This window comes from Pomacea canaliculata, linkage group LG12 (assembly GCF_003073045.1).
Source record: "Pomacea canaliculata isolate SZHN2017 linkage group LG12, ASM307304v1, whole genome shotgun sequence".
Taxonomy (NCBI): domain Eukaryota; kingdom Metazoa; phylum Mollusca; class Gastropoda; order Architaenioglossa; family Ampullariidae; genus Pomacea; species Pomacea canaliculata.
In genome coordinates this window covers 8,288,905-8,306,353 of record NC_037601.1, presented here as the reverse complement: position 1 = coordinate 8,306,353, position 17,449 = coordinate 8,288,905, and the positions used below count along the sequence as shown (strand labels likewise).

General features: G+C 43.5%; 2 protein-coding genes across 6 annotated transcripts in view; both read left to right on the top strand.

The window, feature by feature from the left end:
• Positions 1 to 2,959, top strand: part of LOC112553160 — a 68,610-nt gene extending 65,651 nt beyond the window's left edge. For all 3 annotated transcript variants that reach the window (XM_025220198.1, XM_025220196.1, XM_025220197.1), the window contains exons 11-12: positions 286 to 414; positions 839 to 2,959. In XM_025220198.1, the coding sequence (XP_025075983.1) occupies positions 286 to 414; positions 839 to 942 (233 nt within the window). In that variant the 3' untranslated portion in view covers positions 943 to 2,959. The remainder of the gene's footprint in view (positions 1 to 285; positions 415 to 838) is intronic.
• A 3,737-nt stretch (positions 2,960 to 6,696) lies between these two features.
• On the top strand, positions 6,697 to 17,388 carry LOC112577352 (sodium-dependent proline transporter-like). 3 transcript variants are annotated; one of them, XM_025260408.1, is made up of 14 exons: positions 6,697 to 7,404; positions 10,532 to 10,769; positions 11,091 to 11,222; positions 11,388 to 11,760; positions 11,945 to 12,077; positions 12,309 to 12,443; positions 12,649 to 12,752; positions 13,782 to 13,906; positions 14,193 to 14,305; positions 14,617 to 14,748; positions 14,862 to 14,961; positions 15,280 to 15,380; positions 15,616 to 15,783; positions 15,979 to 17,388. In XM_025260408.1, the coding sequence occupies exons 1-14, from the start codon at positions 7,336 to 7,338 to the stop codon at positions 16,135 to 16,137; spliced, it is 2,082 nt and encodes a 693-aa protein (XP_025116193.1). In that variant the 5' UTR covers positions 6,697 to 7,335; the 3' UTR covers positions 16,138 to 17,388. The 3 variants fall into 3 exon arrangements, with proteins under 3 accessions (XP_025116193.1, XP_025116194.1, XP_025116195.1); XM_025260409.1 differs by lacking the exon at positions 6,697 to 7,404 and adding an exon at positions 9,516 to 9,671; XM_025260410.1 differs by lacking the exon at positions 6,697 to 7,404 and adding an exon at positions 9,523 to 9,725.
• Positions 17,389 to 17,449: the final 61 nt, after the last annotated feature.

Below are 17,449 nucleotides of genomic sequence, written 5' to 3'. Positions count from 1 at the left end.
GTGGTTTTCAGTGTTGTCCATAGGATTGTTAATACCATGGGAATCCCATGGGAAACATCCCGTGGGATGGGACGGGATGGGACAGGCATAAATTGCCATGGGATGGGACGGGATAGAAAAATATGTCCCATGGACAACCCTGGTAATTTGTGCGTGTTCACATGTCGATGGCGTCTTCACGTTTAATTTTTCGTTCACCTGTGTTGTCGCGGTTATTATTGTTGCTTTGTACGTTCTTCTTGAGATATAATTAGCTTGTTTCTAGTCAAAGATTTATTTATTCAGAACCCACCACACTGAGAACAACGACATGTGCGGGGTTTGTGTGTCGTGTTGACGGACGTTGCCTGGCAACCATGATGCGCTGTGACGGAGCAGGGGACTGTATCGATGGAGAAGATGAGCAGGGGTGCAGTAAGTAGTCTCCCATTACAAAGTCAGGCCGCATCCCCGTTCTCACTCCTACTACCTCCAGTAAAAGTTACAATTCCTGGGATTTTCAAGTTTGGTGATGTCATATGGATGTGCTATATCCCTTCTATCGCTAATACACAGCTATCCGACAAAATAAACATTTAACCTGCATAGCAAACAAATTGCAATAACAGTAAAATTCATCACTGATCGAACGAAAGGCTCATTCAGATGTCAATTTTAGGTTAAAATAGTCATTGCTCGGCTAGCTCAAGCTCACGAGCACTCGTAAAATTATCTTTTTAAGTTTTTGTATTTGGTGATTAGAAAGAAAACGTGCACTTATGTCTTAACCTTTTTTTTTTTTTTTTAACAAAAAATGTGTTCGTGTGACCCTTAGACGTAATCTTTCTTCCGTTTTCAGCAACAACAGACGCGTTCTCCTCTGGCCGCCGGCTGTTGGCGAATGCCTGGGCTGTTCTGTTCATGATAGCGATATCCACGTCACATCCGGTGCTTGTGAGATAGCAGCAGATAAGCATCCGCATGCAACCTTCGCACAGTGACAGCAATCTTCACCAAGTGAAGGACATTATTTGGTGTCGGCATCAAAAGAGTTTGCAGTTTCCCTTCTGTCTTGTCTCTCGCTCTGTTGTTGCCTTGTCCACTCGGGAGGTCAAGCTGGATCCTTAGAACGCTTGCTGAGGGTTATCCTCATTCTCATACATGCCCTCGTCACGTGTCTCAGAAAACTTGCCTTTTTTCAAGCTTGCGTTGATGACGTGGGACAAAGCCTTAACATAACCCGCTGGCACCACACTTACAAAGAAACACGCGTGCAAGCCAAGCTCACCACACAAACACACCTTGTGAATGCCCTCTTTTTTTCTGTCTGTGGGTCAGTCGGCCAAATATCTGATCTCTCTCCCTGGCTCACTCCAATTATGGCCTATCTCCCTCTCCTTGTTTCTTTGCTGAGAGAGGGAGGGGGTGAGGAGTGTGTGTGTGTGTGAGCGCTTATCTATGTACTTTTCATTCTTATTGTGATGTGTCTAACCTGTGCCCCTGGTGACCCACAAAATTTGAAGTTGGAAGTAGCCGGTGCAGTGTGCGTCCACAACGTAACTAGAAACCAGAAAACTGTTATGATTGAACAGTGCCGTTTGGTACATGATGAACAGTGACGTCTGGCGAACAATGGTGCATATTGCAGTGTAAAGAACGGTATCTAGAGCAGAGTAACAGTGATGTCCGGTGCAGTGAGCAGCGACCTCTAATACCGAGTGAACTGACATTTGGCACGGAGTGAGCAGAGACTTCTGAAAAACCAATAGCTTCTAGTACAGACGATGACATCTTCATATTTGTTCACAAAAGTGCGTCACTTTCGACTGTCAGTGAGAACAACAGTTTCATGTGAGAGGACAGTAAGGATGTAGAGACTCAGAGCGTGTGTAAGCGCGCCCTTGCATTATTTTCTGTCTGTGTGTGCGTGCTGTTTTGTCTGCGTGTTTTTGTTTTTTGTTTTGTTGTTTTTGTTGTTGTTGTTGTTGTTTGTTGTTGTTTTTTGTAGTGGTACGGGCACGTAACGACAAGTGTCCACGCACAGTGATAGGATGAATGCGTGACGTGTTTCTGATCACCTGACTGTGCGCGTGCCTGCAGCGCCTAGAGAAAAACTGTATACATACTGTACATTATGTTTTGACAAATCTATCACCACCACTAAGTTATTCGTTATCGTCGTCATGCCTTGCTACTGGCACGTGCAATATGCGGCCTTTCTCTGCTCATCGCCCAAGTTTTCATCGCTCTCCTCGTCAGCTCCAAGGTCCTAAAACTGTTTGTGATCCACGATTTGTACATACGGTCATGAAACAAAATTGTCTTCAAACTGTTGATATATTGTTATGACAACCCTTTCTGTGTTGGTGTACATATAGAACAAAAGATTTTTTTACATACATTGTGAGTTCGTCGTGCGAATACTCCTTCTGCCTAAATATATTTGATATTATTTTAATCATATTTCTTCCGTCTACGTGCAATGCTATGTTTTCCTGTGCTGAGTCCAAAAAGTTCTGATTCTCGTGAATTCAAGTGGTTTGTACACAGCGGTTTATCAAAGCAAACAACTTATAGACAGCGGTTATTATAGTTAATTGTCTACACAATCAATTCGTAAAAGTAAACATTTAACACATTGTGGTTTGTTAAACTGTTTACACACCGTCGTTTACGAAAGTAACTGTTCTCTCTCTCTCTCTCACACACACACACGACATACATATATATATACTATTCATTCAATTTGTGTAAGCAGCAATTGCATCATGTTAAAACATTTGAGCAGAGTTGTGTTTCTTGTGTGGCACTGTGTGTGAGTGACGTCATTGAAGTACTCTCTGTGCAAAACGTTTCAACTTGTACTCTTGTCCGTCTTGTTTTCTGTGCGTTTGTGTCTAAAACTCGATTGTTACCATTTTTATATACCCTACAACTCTCACGCGCAAATGATTTGTGCAATAAAATATCATTTACAATCTTAGTCTGTTGTGTTAACAATGTGAATGTATTTTTATTACCTTCCTGGCTACGTATGTGAGAGATGAGATCTGCATGCGCGCGCCATCGAGCCTGTTTGATTACATTTGCAGCATTGTGCTTGTTACCTGACTGACGAAAAGCAGATTGCCCACGTGGGTACAATCCCGCCCATGGCACCTAATCTGCTAGAGATTTGAGGAACTGTTTGCGATCCTCACGTCCAGGGGGGATAAAACTGCATAGCATTACCACCATCCTAGTCTGACGCCATAAAATGCTGGTCGTAAGAAAGGGTACGCCAAGACATTTTAGTAAAGACTAATATTCTGGTGAGAGAGCCAGCGTTTCAATAAAACATGCTCTGCAAGGACAAACTTTTCTATAAATCGAAGGATGAGTCTGTCTCGTAGTCGACCAGAAAGGCTGGATTAAAACAAAGACCATCCTGAACGGTTTGAGTTTTTTTCATTTATCAGTAGACAGAGGCGATATAAAACTAACCTGTAAATTTCAGCCTCCAAAACCCATCCGTTAATTAATTATCTGCTACTATTCGCACCTGCGATCAACAAGAGCTGATGACTGTATTACGTCACGTTGGTGCACCATTCACAACATTGCCAGCGGTCAACACGGGTGCCGGAAGAAGATGCCTTACGTGGGGCAGCACCTCTTTCCGGAGGAGGTGAAGCCGTCCCATCCAGCGGAAGTGCTAAGAGTAGTGCGCCCCTGGCATGAGTGGTCTCCAGCTTACCAAGAGTAGGTACGAGTGATCTACACCTTGACGAGAGTAGCGCGCCCCTTGAACGCAAACAACGACCACTCTGCCTTTTTGTTTTATTTCAAAACGCTTATCCGAAAACAAATAAAAGGGCGGACGGCACTTGGTAAAAGGTGGAGATCACTCGTACCTACTTTCGCTAAGGTGGACAACACTCGTGCCAGGGGCGCACTACTCTTACCACTTCCGCCGGCAGGGGCGGTTCCACTTCCCCGAAAAGGGGCGGTGACCCACGTGACGCACCCCTTCCGGCACCCCTCACGTGAGCACCCTTTCCGGCACCCCATGGGCCATGAAGACCACGTGTATGTACTACTACTGAATAACAGAAAGCGAGCAGTTCTCCAAATTTGAGAAAATTAACGTCTCGGTTTGTTTTTGTTTTGTTTTTTTTCAATATTTAGTTTCACACACCACGGAGGCTTAAAGAGGGGGAGTGGGGTAAAAAAAAAAAAAAATTCAGTAGAATGTACAGCATACCACTTAGGTTGTCGAATACAACCGATGGAGAACTGGAACCACACTCTGTCTCCAGCTACACGGGACTACAGGTCTGTATAGTTCTTCTCGTAGTAAGGGCTCACTTCTGTCTTCCTTTACCACTACTGTCCTAATCTCTCTGTTCTTCTGCTTTGTTGTTGTATTTTGAGGTGTCCGAATTTTCTTTCAGAGTTTGTCTTGATTGTTTAAAGTTTTGTTGTTTTTCTTTGGGGGGGGAGGGGAGAGGACGAAGGGCTGTCCGATGGTAGTAATTTTAGTTGTATTTTGTCCTGATTTATTTAATAGTGTTATATGAATTTGGTTGTATACGGCTATACGCCTGTTTATTTGACTTGAAAGATATAAAGGCAAAGTACTCTTGAATTTTTTTGTGAGGATACGATTGTTTTTCTTGATTTTGTACTCATTTTTTTTTTTACTTTGGTTTACTGACGGAGAGTATCATCTAAATAAATTACTAACATCCTTATGCTGATACACTAAGTATTGGTTTTTCACACTTCAAGTTTATTTACAATCCTTTATATAGAAACTTCATCTTTGTAGTATCTTTTGATATTTAACCTCTCTTTCAATTATCTACAACGATAATTTGACAGATTATGTACTGCATGATGTGATAGTATGGAACATCAAGAAAAGCTAGTGATTGACGTTGGTGTTTATAAGAAAGAGGGGAAGATGATAGGTTTGCAGGGAGAAAAATATGAGAGAACTAGAACCACATGTTAATTAGGAGTGACATTTGCTGAGAAGGGCGATGTTCGCAGGCCTGTACATCAACAACGGAAGGAATTTAGGCGTAGTAATATCTTGTACTGAGCTCAACCCAGCGAGACAACAAGAAAAAAAATATCTATCAGATCTTTCAGTTCCGCCCAGAGTGAGTGGAATGAGGGCTGAAGGTTATGACGCATGCATGACGCAGTCGTTATGATGGTTGTCGGTGCACGCGCTGTATTAGCGAGGTCGCAAACAGTGACATTCCAGTCCTCGTGGTCTTGGTGACAAATGGTTGACAGCTGCGACACTAGTTCTCACCCTTCTGTAGTCTGCACATGCATTGCATATAGGAGAAAATATCTCCAGGAACTATAGGTGTAGTGTAATAGATTGTTACGTTATGGCCAACAAAGTTGTGGAATGTGATATCAAGAGAATAGTTTCTGAGAAAGCTCCACCTCAGATGAGAAATATTCAAAGGCGTCGGACAGGGGAGAATTTGTACTTTAAAGCATGCCATAGGGGTGTCGCGGGTGGGGTTCAATCATATCCACGGGACGTAGCAGTGCCAGGAATGACATAGCATGTGTCAGAGATTCAACATGTGCGACATGTTATAGTGTCATAAGGGTGGCAGGTAATAAGTGTCATATGGAGAAAACAGTGTGAGGTCATCTCATCAAGCCACTGTTAGCATGCTGCACACAATATAGCTCAATCCAAAGCAGGGTCAAAGTGCGACAAAGGTTTAAAAATCTTGCTGAAGCCGGTGGTCAAAAGCTAGGGTCTAACTTTTTGCAAGCTTCCGTCCAGAAAAGTTCGATCAACATTTTTTTCCGATGAAGAAAGAGTAGAAGGAAATCTTTGTCTGCAATGAAAGTTTTAGCGAACCTAAATATTCATTTTATTATTGCCGGCTTTCTTATGAAGTCAAATCTAATTCCCGACCTCCTAATTTCCGCAGCACACCGGTGCATCAGTGCCTGTTTAGAAAAGTTCGTTTCAACACGTGTGTTAGCAGTTGACAAAAGCGTTGAAAACAACGAACCACTCGGGGGTTTGAGGAGGGTTGGGATCAGACAAGTTCAAAAACTTGTCGCGATTGGTGTACCAGGATATAGGTAGGTGGGGACGGGTATCCTCCTGGTGCTATAGATAATAAAGCGAAAGTAAGTCGTTTACCCGAATGTGGGGGGAGCAAAGAAAATCGTCGTTTCCGAAGTTATAAAGTAGTCTGAGATCCCGCGGACATTACTTCATGTTTCTTGACCCCAGGGAACTTTTTCCACCGCTTTATAACTACGGCTCCAGGGGTAAAACATCTGCGTAACGTGGACACCGCTTTATAACTTCGAAAACATGATGCTTGTCCTTGAATTCTCCACGTGGCATCAGATTAAAGACCTCACTTCCTAACCCTAACCCTAACCCCAGGCTAGCTACTCTTAAATCCTTACTCATGTAGTCGCCAAGTACAAACGTTGTTTGCTTTCATGTTCATCTTCCACCATACGGCAAAGCTTCCACGGAATTCATTACATTAGGTGCCTTAAAACAGATAATATTTTTTTATGGTGATGTAAATGTTTAATTGCTCTAGTCTGCATGGTTTCCCATGACTTGTTTAAATAAATCATTTTATGTTCATGGTCATTCGAAAAAAGTGATGTGCAAGAACCTCAGATCTCTTTTTTAACCTACCTTTATTTTTTAAGTATTGATCAATATTTAGATGTTCGAATTCTCTCTCAATCATTCACACACACAGGGAGCTCATTTAGACGATACAGTTAACACAACTGCACATATCTGCGTGCACACAATGTATACATGTCTCGATTCTTACTTATACACATACACAGGCACCTCGCAGAGATAAGACATGTTGCATCACTGAACGTGTTTTCCCAATTCGCTTACGTAAGAGTCCAAAGTGCATGATATTGTGAATCACTCTAGGATTAACTTCTAGAACCTTCAATCGATAATAATCTCTAATCCGCATTTACACTCGTGTTTACGACTGACAAGCGATAAGGAGAAAATGCCCGTTTCACATCCCTGATAGAGCCCCCGAGTCGGCCTGGTATTTTTAGTCTCCCAGTGATCTGGACTTTGCCCTCAAAACAGACGAACGACAGTCGTCGTTGTTACGAGGAGTACAGCGTCCAGAGGCTGCCAGACTCGCTTTGTCCCCGCAGTATGTACAGAGAAGGATCTGGTTGAGGAGCAGTGTACACGTAGGTATGACATGCTGTGTCGCCAGACTTTCAACTTCCAGATTGAACTGGTGATCGCCGCACGCCGTGGCTTCGCTATTTGAACTCAACGACCCAGTCTCTCTACGCGTCAACCAAGCGTCGACTCAAATGAAACCACACATCGACTCACCTGACGACGCAACGGAAAAGGTTTCTCTTTCGTACCCAGAGAAGCAGGTAGGTCCGCGCTTGACCTCTGTTTAGTCTTTCTCAGAAGATGTCTGTTGGCATGTAGTTTGTTTGATGTATGGCTGAGTCGGCGCCATGATTGGTCACATGACAACTGAGGCCCTGTACAGGCTGCGGAGGTATCCGATTTTGATCTCTTTCTGAGATGAAGATGCTATGTAGAAATGCGTAGAATCTCCACAGTACGAACTGTATATTCGATTCATAACCTTATAAGGAAAGGAAAGTTCCTTCTAAATATTTAAATGAAGATTTACAGAGGTTATATAGTCACGGATCAACTAATAAGAAGAAAAGCAGTTGCTTTTTCTGCATTTTCTGTCAATGACGTGACACGACTTGGAAATGAAAGTAGGATGGAGAGAATGATAGTATTGACTAGTGCGAGTGTGAATGGGCCATAGTATTGTCCCGTGTACGTTGTGTCATCATCGCGCTAGATGAAGTAAACAATAATAAACGCGTGATTCGTATAGCACATACACACGCTCGTGCTTGAGACAAAGACGGGCAACATACGATGTAACGGAAGGATGACGACTAATAAAAGACAAATATAGAAAGCGCAAATATGAATCAGGTAACAAAAACTACGAGTGTCATGATTCAGCAGAGAAAAATGAGTAGCCAAAAAGCAATAAACGGAAAGGAGAGGGGTGGTGAAACAGGAGTGAGTGGTTTTATTGTTAAGAGAATAAGAGTAATGCTCAAGGAAGAGGTGCGATGATATCTTTTGTAATGAGAAAATGCGTGTCAGCGAAAAAAAAAATACGGATTGAGAAGGTAAAAACAAAATAGAAGATAACTGCAAGAACTGGAAAAGTCAACAAAGTTAAGTCGACTTTGTGGTTCCCGCCTTCAACTAAGCTGCTGTGTGCTGCTTTCTTTCTCTCCACCATCATGGCTGAGTGACTGTAGTTTTTGCCTTCATCCAAGCGGCTGTGGCGTTCTTTCTGTCCACATCATCAGAATTAAGAAAACTGTGTGATTCCCGTCCTCCACCTAGCTTTCACTCTCTTGAATGACACACGAACTGAATGGATACTTGTGAATACATCAGTGATTTTTTAATGAAGGGCGCTGAGGTTCAACCTTGATATCCATCATTTAATTGATTAATTGTTTAATTATAGTGTAGACGAGCAGGCCTAGCCCTGATTTATGGAATTCGTATGCAAGATTCAAACCGGATTTAATTCAATAAGTCAGCCCGTGGAAGAGACCTGTGCGTAGACTTGACAATGTGTGTATAAACATTTCACCGCCAAGATGTTCCCTTGCCGAGGTTTATTTGTTGTGTACTTTGTAGGCGGTCAGGAGCCGAGGGTTTTGTATAATAAATGTGTGGTGCTTTGTCTGAGACCCAGCAACAATGTGTGCATCTGGACAGTCTCTCGGTAGTTGTTTTTTTTTATGTGTGTAAAGAATGCATGAGAGAGTGTGTATGTATTTGTGTGAGTGCGCGCGAGCGTGCTTATTCGCACTTTCCAGTCGATAAAAGACTTATATAATGTATGGGGTAGATAAAAATGGCGGCTCGACAACTCGACCATTGACCAAATCGACGAGGACTTTTCGACCACAGTCTACATTGACCTTTGGTAAGACAAAGTACTCAAGGTACTGGTCGATTTGTCTCTTTGGGGACAATATGGTTTTAGTGGTTATAAGTTGTTTCGAGGTCGTGGTCGATTTTGTGATCAAGTTGTTGATTGACTCGCAGGTGCCATTTATTAAACTCACAGAGCATTTTCGTTACTCGCAGAGCAGTGACAAAAATCTTTTGACGACCTACCATCATCTCCTGGCGTAACCTTAAGCCCTCTCACCTGCACTCCACTCACCTGACACTTGCAAAGGTTTCGATCGAACCAGCATGACTCATAAAAAAGGGTTAGGTCGCCTCGTAACCTTTCGGTCGTTGTGCGATGAGATGTTAGATGACGTCTATCTGGAAGCCACATTTTTAAAGGGCTTTCCACTGTCACTCGCTAACGGTTTCCATCATCATGTGTCTAAGCTGATGCCAGATTTCCTTTGCTGTTGACACAACCAAAGGGCTGTACATTACTGTACATGTTCGGTTGACATGCACTGTACTCACACTGCGAGCTGTGTTCCTCTGTTCCGACAGTCTGTTATCACAACGTGCAAGCACAAAGCTGGAGATTAATACGGAACTCTTTCACACGATACTATGTTTAGTTAACGAGTGCCATATCCTGAAGCCTGCTTGCTTTCCTGCGACTTTCACGGTTTGAAAAGAGATTTCGACGCCTGATAATCTTATTTTTTCAATTTATTTATTGGTTTGTTTGCTCGTTTATTTTACAATCGACTATATCGTATGCGTTTTGTCTAACTATGCATGTCTTTCATATCCGAAGATAATGCAAAGTTGTAGATGCATGTGGCATGCGGAACACCCTGTGTAAAGTATTCAGGTTACGATGATGCTGTTAACCTGCCTGTCTACCCTGGTTCTCTACCAGCCTAATGTCTGTAGCTACCTACCAACTAACCATTGTAGCTGCCTAGAGTTCTGCATTAATTTATTTATTAATATAGCCAAAGGCATACTACTGTAAGTGTACAACTTCCCCTGTCTGCGAGTTCAGGGGAAGTAACGCGGAAAGGCTTAAGTCGGGTTTTTGAGTCTCTGAGGACCGAGAGCTCGACTGTGCATGGTGACCGTTAATCCCAGCCTGGCTCTCACATATAGCCTCATGTGCTGGGCCACAAACTTTGCTGCGCAAGTATGTCAGATCCAGAGAGACTTGCTGGCCTAGTTAGAACTAATCACAGCACGCCTTGAAGCAGGTCTTAGAGGGCCAGTCCACTTGTCTTTTTGTGGGCTGCCCACCCTGTCTTCAGACACGAAAGACATCACTGATACCTGCAGTTCCCACAAACCTAATAGAAATCTGAGCTGGATTTAGTGTAATTTAGTGTAACTAACAAACTGGAATATTTACGCATTAAAACTTTTATTTAAATTGCTGAAAATTACTGGAAATATTCCTCACCATCATAAACGTAATCATAAGCATCAATCTCTTCCTCCTCGTCACTAATTCCACAATGCTCGAATATTTTTTTCAATGTCTCTTTCTAGATGCTTCTGGAGGGCAATGACAGTCACGTTGTTCTCATCACTCCGCTCAACGCAGCCGACGAAGACAATGCGAAGAAGACGCTGTGCGAGACGGAGGGGGAGGTTGGGGCCAAGGAGGACGAGGAGGATCGCCTGCAGTGGACACACAGCTTCGAGTTCGTGCTGTCCTTGATCGGCTACGCCGTGGGGGTCAGCAACCTGTGGAGATTCCCCTACCTGTGTCTTAGGAATGGCGGAGGTGAGTGGTTTTGAAGCGAAGCAGTACAACACTGAAATTTGTTTTAGACAAATGGAGACTAAGGGAATGCGGTGAGATGATGTTGCAAACTGTTTCTGGGGGATTAAAAAAAATAACAGCCTGTCGCCACATTATTTCTTTCTCTCTCACTCTCTCGTAGTGTCGCTGTCAAAATTTTCTCTACGTAGTAGATCTTTTTAAATCACGGATTTACATTAGGTGAAACATTAAAAAGAGCACAGTCTGGAATAAAATATCTTTTATTACAGGTATGCCACTTTACAAATTGTCAACCCATGCAGTTGTGTACATTTGTTTCAGGGGCGTTCTTAATTCCGTTCTTCTTGTTTCTATTCCTGGCTGGAATCCCGCTATTCTACATGGAAGTATGTCTGGGACAGTTTTCTGGGACCAGCTCTTTATTTGTATGGAAGCTGTGCCCGTTGTTCAGGGGTAAGCAAAGCAAAAACTTAGAAATTTATGTCCAGCGTGTAACTATAGGCCAGTCACGCTTGTAAAATACAATCCTTAAGGATGGATCCGGTCAACACGACAGTTACCTTTTGCTAGCATTACCCCGCCTATTCTGATTAATTTGTTGTTGAATTGTGTTTGCAGGTATCGGGTACTGCATGATTCTAGTCTCTGGAATGGCCTGTATCTACTACAACGGTGTCCTGTCCTGGATCCTTTATTACCTCGTATCTTCCTTCACGAGTGAACTCCCATGGGCGTCCTGCGGGCATTGGTGGAACACGCCCACTTGCATCGACCCCAGGAAGGGCAGCGTTGGTCCACACTGCAACGTGTCCACCCTCTCCGGCAACGACTCCGCCCCCGATAACACTACCTCCGCCCCGTTTAACCTCGTAAGAGAAAGTGTGAGTTGGATGCTAAGTAACGATACCCTGGATTGGACGGAAAACTGCTCGTCTATTCTCGACGCTAACGACACCAGAGGAGGGAAGACCGCCGCTGAGGAGTTTTGGCAGTGAGTACGATTGATATTCTTGTGATGTTGATGAGTCTGTTGGTACGATCATCGTGATGGATCTCATACCAAAAGCCCGTTGTTTCTCGGTTTCTCGTCTTTTGTCATCACCTGATGAAACTAATGGCAGGCTGCGATGCCACGTGATAATTACCTTTCCCATTGCGTGACCTTTTCTGTGCAGGTACAACGTGCTGAGAAAAACCTCCGGCCTGCACGAGCTGGGGTCTCTGCAGCTGCACAGCTCGCTGTGTCTGCTGGCCGCCTGGGTCCTTGTCTTCTTCTGCCTCATACGGGGGGTCAAGTCCCTGGGAAAGGTATGTCCAGACACGCTACCCGCCTTAAGGACTGCAGGAGAACGTGTGCAGAAGCGTGTGAAAGGACTTGTGCCGAGAAAGACGAGAGAGAGAGAGAAAATGCTTGGTGATCAAGGTCTGAAAAAGCGTCATTAGCGCTAGCTGGGCAACGGCTGTTCTGTTTGTCTCCCCTTACCCACATGTTCCAATCTACTGAGAGAATGTGACGCACTTCCTGTTGTCTACGCTCAGGTTGTCTACGTGACGGCGCTGCTGCCTTACTTCCTGTTGACCGTGTTCCTTGTTCGCGGCGCCATGTTGCCAGGAGCAGCGGACGGCATTTTGTTTTACATTAGGCCGGACTTCTCTCGCCTGAAAAGCATCACGGTCAGTCTCCGGCCCAAACGTTTCCTTCACTCGTATACATATACATGCTTTCACACACACAGACACACATGCACACCTACACACACACACACACGCACACACACAGCTAAAAGCTAAACATTCTTACCACAATAGAAGAACATGTTTTCGTGAATGGTGTTTTTAATGCTTGCATACTTATGGATCTGCACCTTTGTCTACATAGGTGTGGATCGAGGCCTGTCTGCAGGTGTTTTACTCTTTGGGTCCAGCTTGGGGCGGTCTTATAACTATGGCTTCCTTCAACAAGTTTCATAATAACTGCTTCAGGTGAGGCTGTCTCCTGTTCTCCTATCACTCAGTATCTTGATGTACATTACTGCACAGTTGCTACAGCTGTTCGTCTAGACCAGTGATGCACAACCTTTTTCGGCCTGCGGGCCATATCCATTTCGGACAGCCGTGTCGCGGGCCACTTCACCGCAAAAATACAAAAAGGAAAAAAAATAGAGCAGATACCATTTTTTATTAGAAACAAGTTGTACTTACCATTAATTATGTACTAATTAGTGGGATATTTGAAGTTGTTTTCCCGAAACCAACTTCTGAATGTCCTGCCTCATCGTAGAGACACCAAGTCAGAGCACTGAATCGAAATGTTCGTCCATCGAAAAAAAGATTGAGAGACGGCCCTACGTGGGGATAAATACTTCTTCCTTTTTTTCGTTTTTTTTTTAAGGTCTTCTTTAATTACTAACATGCCGATTTCCTGCACTGTGGGCAGAAGTTTCGCGGGCCGGATGGCACCGCGTCGCGGGCCGGATATGGCCCGCGGTCCGTAGGTTGTGCATCCCTGGTCTAGACTGTTGCCAAAAATCATCAAATCTTTTTGAACTTTTACTTTTTTGTTAAAGGATCTCTTTATAATTTGCATTAAATTTAAAACAGTGATGAATTTTATTTCAACATCTTGACATTAATTTTAGTCTTGAAGTTTTGAAGTATTCTTTGAAAGTCTTCCTGTTTGTCCTCTGAAGTCTTCTTTCAAAGTATTCCGCTTGCAAACACTCCATCTTTTATATTCCCCGTTTTTTGAAAGTCTTATTCTTTCAGTCTTCCTCTCTTTTAAAACTTTTTTTCTGTCAGTCTCCCCTTTTTTTTAAAAAGCTTCCTTCTTTTAAAGTCTGAGTCTCCCTTCAATGTCTTCTTCTTTTGAAGTCTCCTTCTTTCAAAATCGCCGCTAGTTATATTTTTTTTATGGTCTTCCATCCATTTTTTCCTCCTCATTGAATCTCGTTTCAAGGGCGGAAAACCTTTAGTGTTGCTGTTTAAATCCCTTTTCCTTCGTGTGTCCTGTAGAGACGCAGTCATCGCAAGCCTCGCCGATGGGCTGACCAGTTTTTACGGAGGGTTTGTCATTTTTGGTGTCGTTGGTTTCATGGCGAAAGAGGCCAATACCACAGTGGACAAGATCGCCACACATGGTAAGTAGCTTAGCAGTCAGTCAGGTATTTGACACATTGATATCAGAACTCATTTAGACCAGCAGAAAGATTACAAACGGATAATTCCAGTCTATAAGTCCTGAATTAAGAATTTCATCGGGAATTTAAATATAGCTATAGACGTACTGTCTACATGAGATTTTGTTGTAGAATTATTTCAATACCATGTCATTTTGGGACTTTGCGCGACCTTTGGTAACCAATAAGGGAAGTAAGTCTTAAACTGTCATGACAAGTTGTAATTCCGTAATGTATTTCTGTTCAGGACCGGGTCTGGCACTGGTAGCCTACCCGGAGGCTATCTCTAAGCTTCCACTTCCACCCTTGTGGGCCATCTTGTTCTTTGTTATGCTCCTGTCCCTTGGTCTGGATAGTCAGGTAAAACTCTTGTGACAATATTATTCATATCAATGTTCTTTCCAGTGAAGCGCATTAGAAAAAAAAGCATATTAACAACAAAAGTTCGAAAGAAAATTCATTTCTATAGTATTTACCTTCGTTACTTTTGAGAATTTTACGAGGTGGAAAGCACGGAGCGTTTGAATGTTAATGCCTGCTTGTGAGTTTGCTCAGGTGGCTGTGCGCTTTGGGGTAGTCATAGATTTTGTGTCTGCGCATGCGTGGGTCCGTGTGTCTGTGTGTTTCGCACGAATACGTGTGTTTATCTCTGTGTGTGTGCATGTGTGCAGTTCGGGATGTTCGAGACTGTCATCACTGGCCTCGTGGACGCCTTCCCTACCAAACTCAGGAGATTGCGCGGTCGCCTGACCTTTGCTCTTTGCATCGCCTGCTACCTCGTGTCCCTGCCGATAGCCACCAATGTGAGTGCGCCCTCCCTGCGTGTGTCTGTGAGTTTACGAGAACTGAAGACAATGCGTACGGTTGTCCAAGACACGCAATTTGAATATTTATCATTGTGTGTGTGTGTGGACAGGGCGGCATCTACGTCTTCCAGCTGCTGGACTGGTACGTCGCCACGTTTTGCGTCCTGTTGACTTCATTTCTGGAATGCATTATCATCGGCTGGATTTATGGTGCGCCTGCTTTGTGTTTATCCTAGCGATATTTGTGTCACCATTGCTGGAATGCAGTAAATTCATGAGGGTTTTTTTCATTTCTTCTGTGTAAGAGATACATATTAACAATAATATGATTATAAACTAACAATAGTCAGAATATTTATATAGTAATAATAAACAACATAATACAATACTGTGAACGGTGATCCTAGCTCTAGCAGCATGAGATGATCTACCGTTGTTTAGTTGGGGGAATCAGGTAAGGTACAGGAAGTTATTTTAGCGCCGTTTGTTTATTTATTCATGCTTTTTTGTTTGTTGTTGTATGAACAGGAATTGAACGTTTCTGTACTGACGTGGAGCTGATGCTGGGTTCCCGACCCTCCCTGGCCGTCAAACTGTGCTGGTGTTTCGTCACTCCTTTCCTCATGCTGGTCAGTCACTTAGCGCGTGCCATCAGCTAGACCTCATCGCCATGTTCTTCCTCCTGCTTTCTCCTCCTCTAGTTCTGTGTCTGTCTTTCCTTTTTCGTCATCAAAAATATTTAAGCACCATTTCCTTTTTCATTTCACACTTTTATGTCAGGGTTACCCAACATGCAGTACCTGTACCTGTATTAGCAAACGGAACAGCACGTGACAGTTGATGCTTATGCTTGTCTTCTGCCAGATGGCCTTCATCTTTACGTGCGCTACCTACGTCCTGCCGGTGTACGATGACTACGTTTACCCTGCGGAAGCCAACGCCTTGGGCTTCTTCATCTCCGTGTTGCCGCTGCTGCCGATCCCGTTCTTCATGGTCAAGGAACTGATGTCTCACGAAGGCAGTCTACTGGAGGTAAACAGTACTTTTTTAGTTTCTTTTGCCGATCGCAGTATCTATTTACAAGTATTATTCATTTTGTCTTTAAATTATTTGCTTTCCCCCCTTTTTTTCTTTTCTTTATCTCCTTTGTTTCTTTGTTTCTCTGAATTGGAAAAAAAGCTTTTACTTTAGCAAAGATAAGACATTGGTGTACGTGTCTGCTTTCAGAGGTTGAAGAAATCCCTGCAGCCAGATGCCAGCTGGGGGCCTGCCCTGAAGGAGTACCGCCCCTTGTATGTCCAGCGACTGCCCACAAAGCGCACAAAGTTTATTTCTCATTTTCGGCGAACTAAGCAAGCGCCATCAGTGGGCGCCAAGAGCTCTTGATGATAATGTTTCGTTAGCTTAGTCTTGAGGCTAGTCGGTCCGGTCAGTATTTTTACGAGTGAGTGAAGCCCTTGAAATCTTGTGACTGAATTGTGGCTGACAAGTCTGTGCAGTGGCCATTGCAGATTTAACTTCAGCAGCAGCAGCAGCAGCAGCAGCAGCCTCTTAGAGGTAGGGATGTGTCGGTGTTTGCGCGTGTGTTTGTGGATATGCATACATGGGAGAATGCTAACAGGTTAGTGTAAACGTGAGTATACCGCATTGGTGTGAATGTTTGCAAACGTCGGCGGCGTAGTTACTTAATCACACGACTGCCTAGTCAATGTTCACATCCCACACCTTCAAAGGGTGGTGGGCAGGGGGATGGGAGTTACTGAAGCGGGTCACACACGCATGCCATCATTGATGGACGTCAGTGACCAGCAGACCATCTGGAAGGGAGGAAATAATAGTGAAAATGACCTCACGTCACTGTGGATATGTTCATGCTACTATAGATATGATCATGCCATTTTGGATATAATCACACCGCTGTGAAAGTGTGGATATGATCATGTCACTGTGGATATAATCATCACTTTTTCAGTGGATGTAAAGGATAGAATTTTAATCTCTTCAGCACAGGACTGCTGATTTAGTGTCCCGGTAAAAAAACAACGTTGACTTGTCTATTGATGGTGGCTATGGATAATGTATATTAGTGCAAGACTATGTGTATGTTATAACTGCGATACATCATTGAGGTGAAGCCGTAGGGACGAGACACGTGTGTGTGTGTGTGAAGGAGGTGTGACAGAGCAGATGGCTGTAAAGCTTCTGTCCTCTGACATCACACACAAGGACATTCCCGCCCCTTGACCTTTTCTTCCCGTTCGTGTGAGACAGGGACCATCAGCTGAAGGTGGGGTAAGAGGGAGCTTGAGTTAGATGTTGGGGGGGGGGGATAAGTGCCACATATCATTGACGAAACCCATGACAGTGAGCAGAGAAAGAAAGTGGAAAAGAGTGAGAGCGCACAATGATCTTAATATTAAAGTCTATTGATGTACAATAGCACTTAAAAGTGTATTCAACTTCAACTGTACGTAGTCTCTTTATTTGTACTCTAGCTACAAGACACACACACACACGAACGTATAAGCCGAAAACGTCACTTTATATCCATCCTTTGCTTCTAAAGAAAATGTGGGTCTAGATGTCCATTGTCATTTGAAACTAATGTATGTTTGCAATAAATTAATGTCAATAAGAGTGCAATGCCTTGAAATAAGTGTCATCAGTAAAACGGTTATTGTGTGGGGCGTTGACAACA

Bases quoted from the DNA above. Each gene is read 5' to 3' on its own strand.
- LOC112577352 (XM_025260408.1), top strand. From the start codon at position 7,336: ATGAAACCACACATCGACTCACCTGACGACGCAACGGAAAAGGTTTCT. The intron at 14,962-15,279 runs GTGCGCCTGCTT...TTGTATGAACAG, and splicing joins TATCATCGGCTGGATTTATG to GAATTGAACGTTTCTGTACT. The intron at 15,381-15,615 runs GTCAGTCACTTA...GTCTTCTGCCAG, and splicing joins TCACTCCTTTCCTCATGCTG to ATGGCCTTCATCTTTACGTG.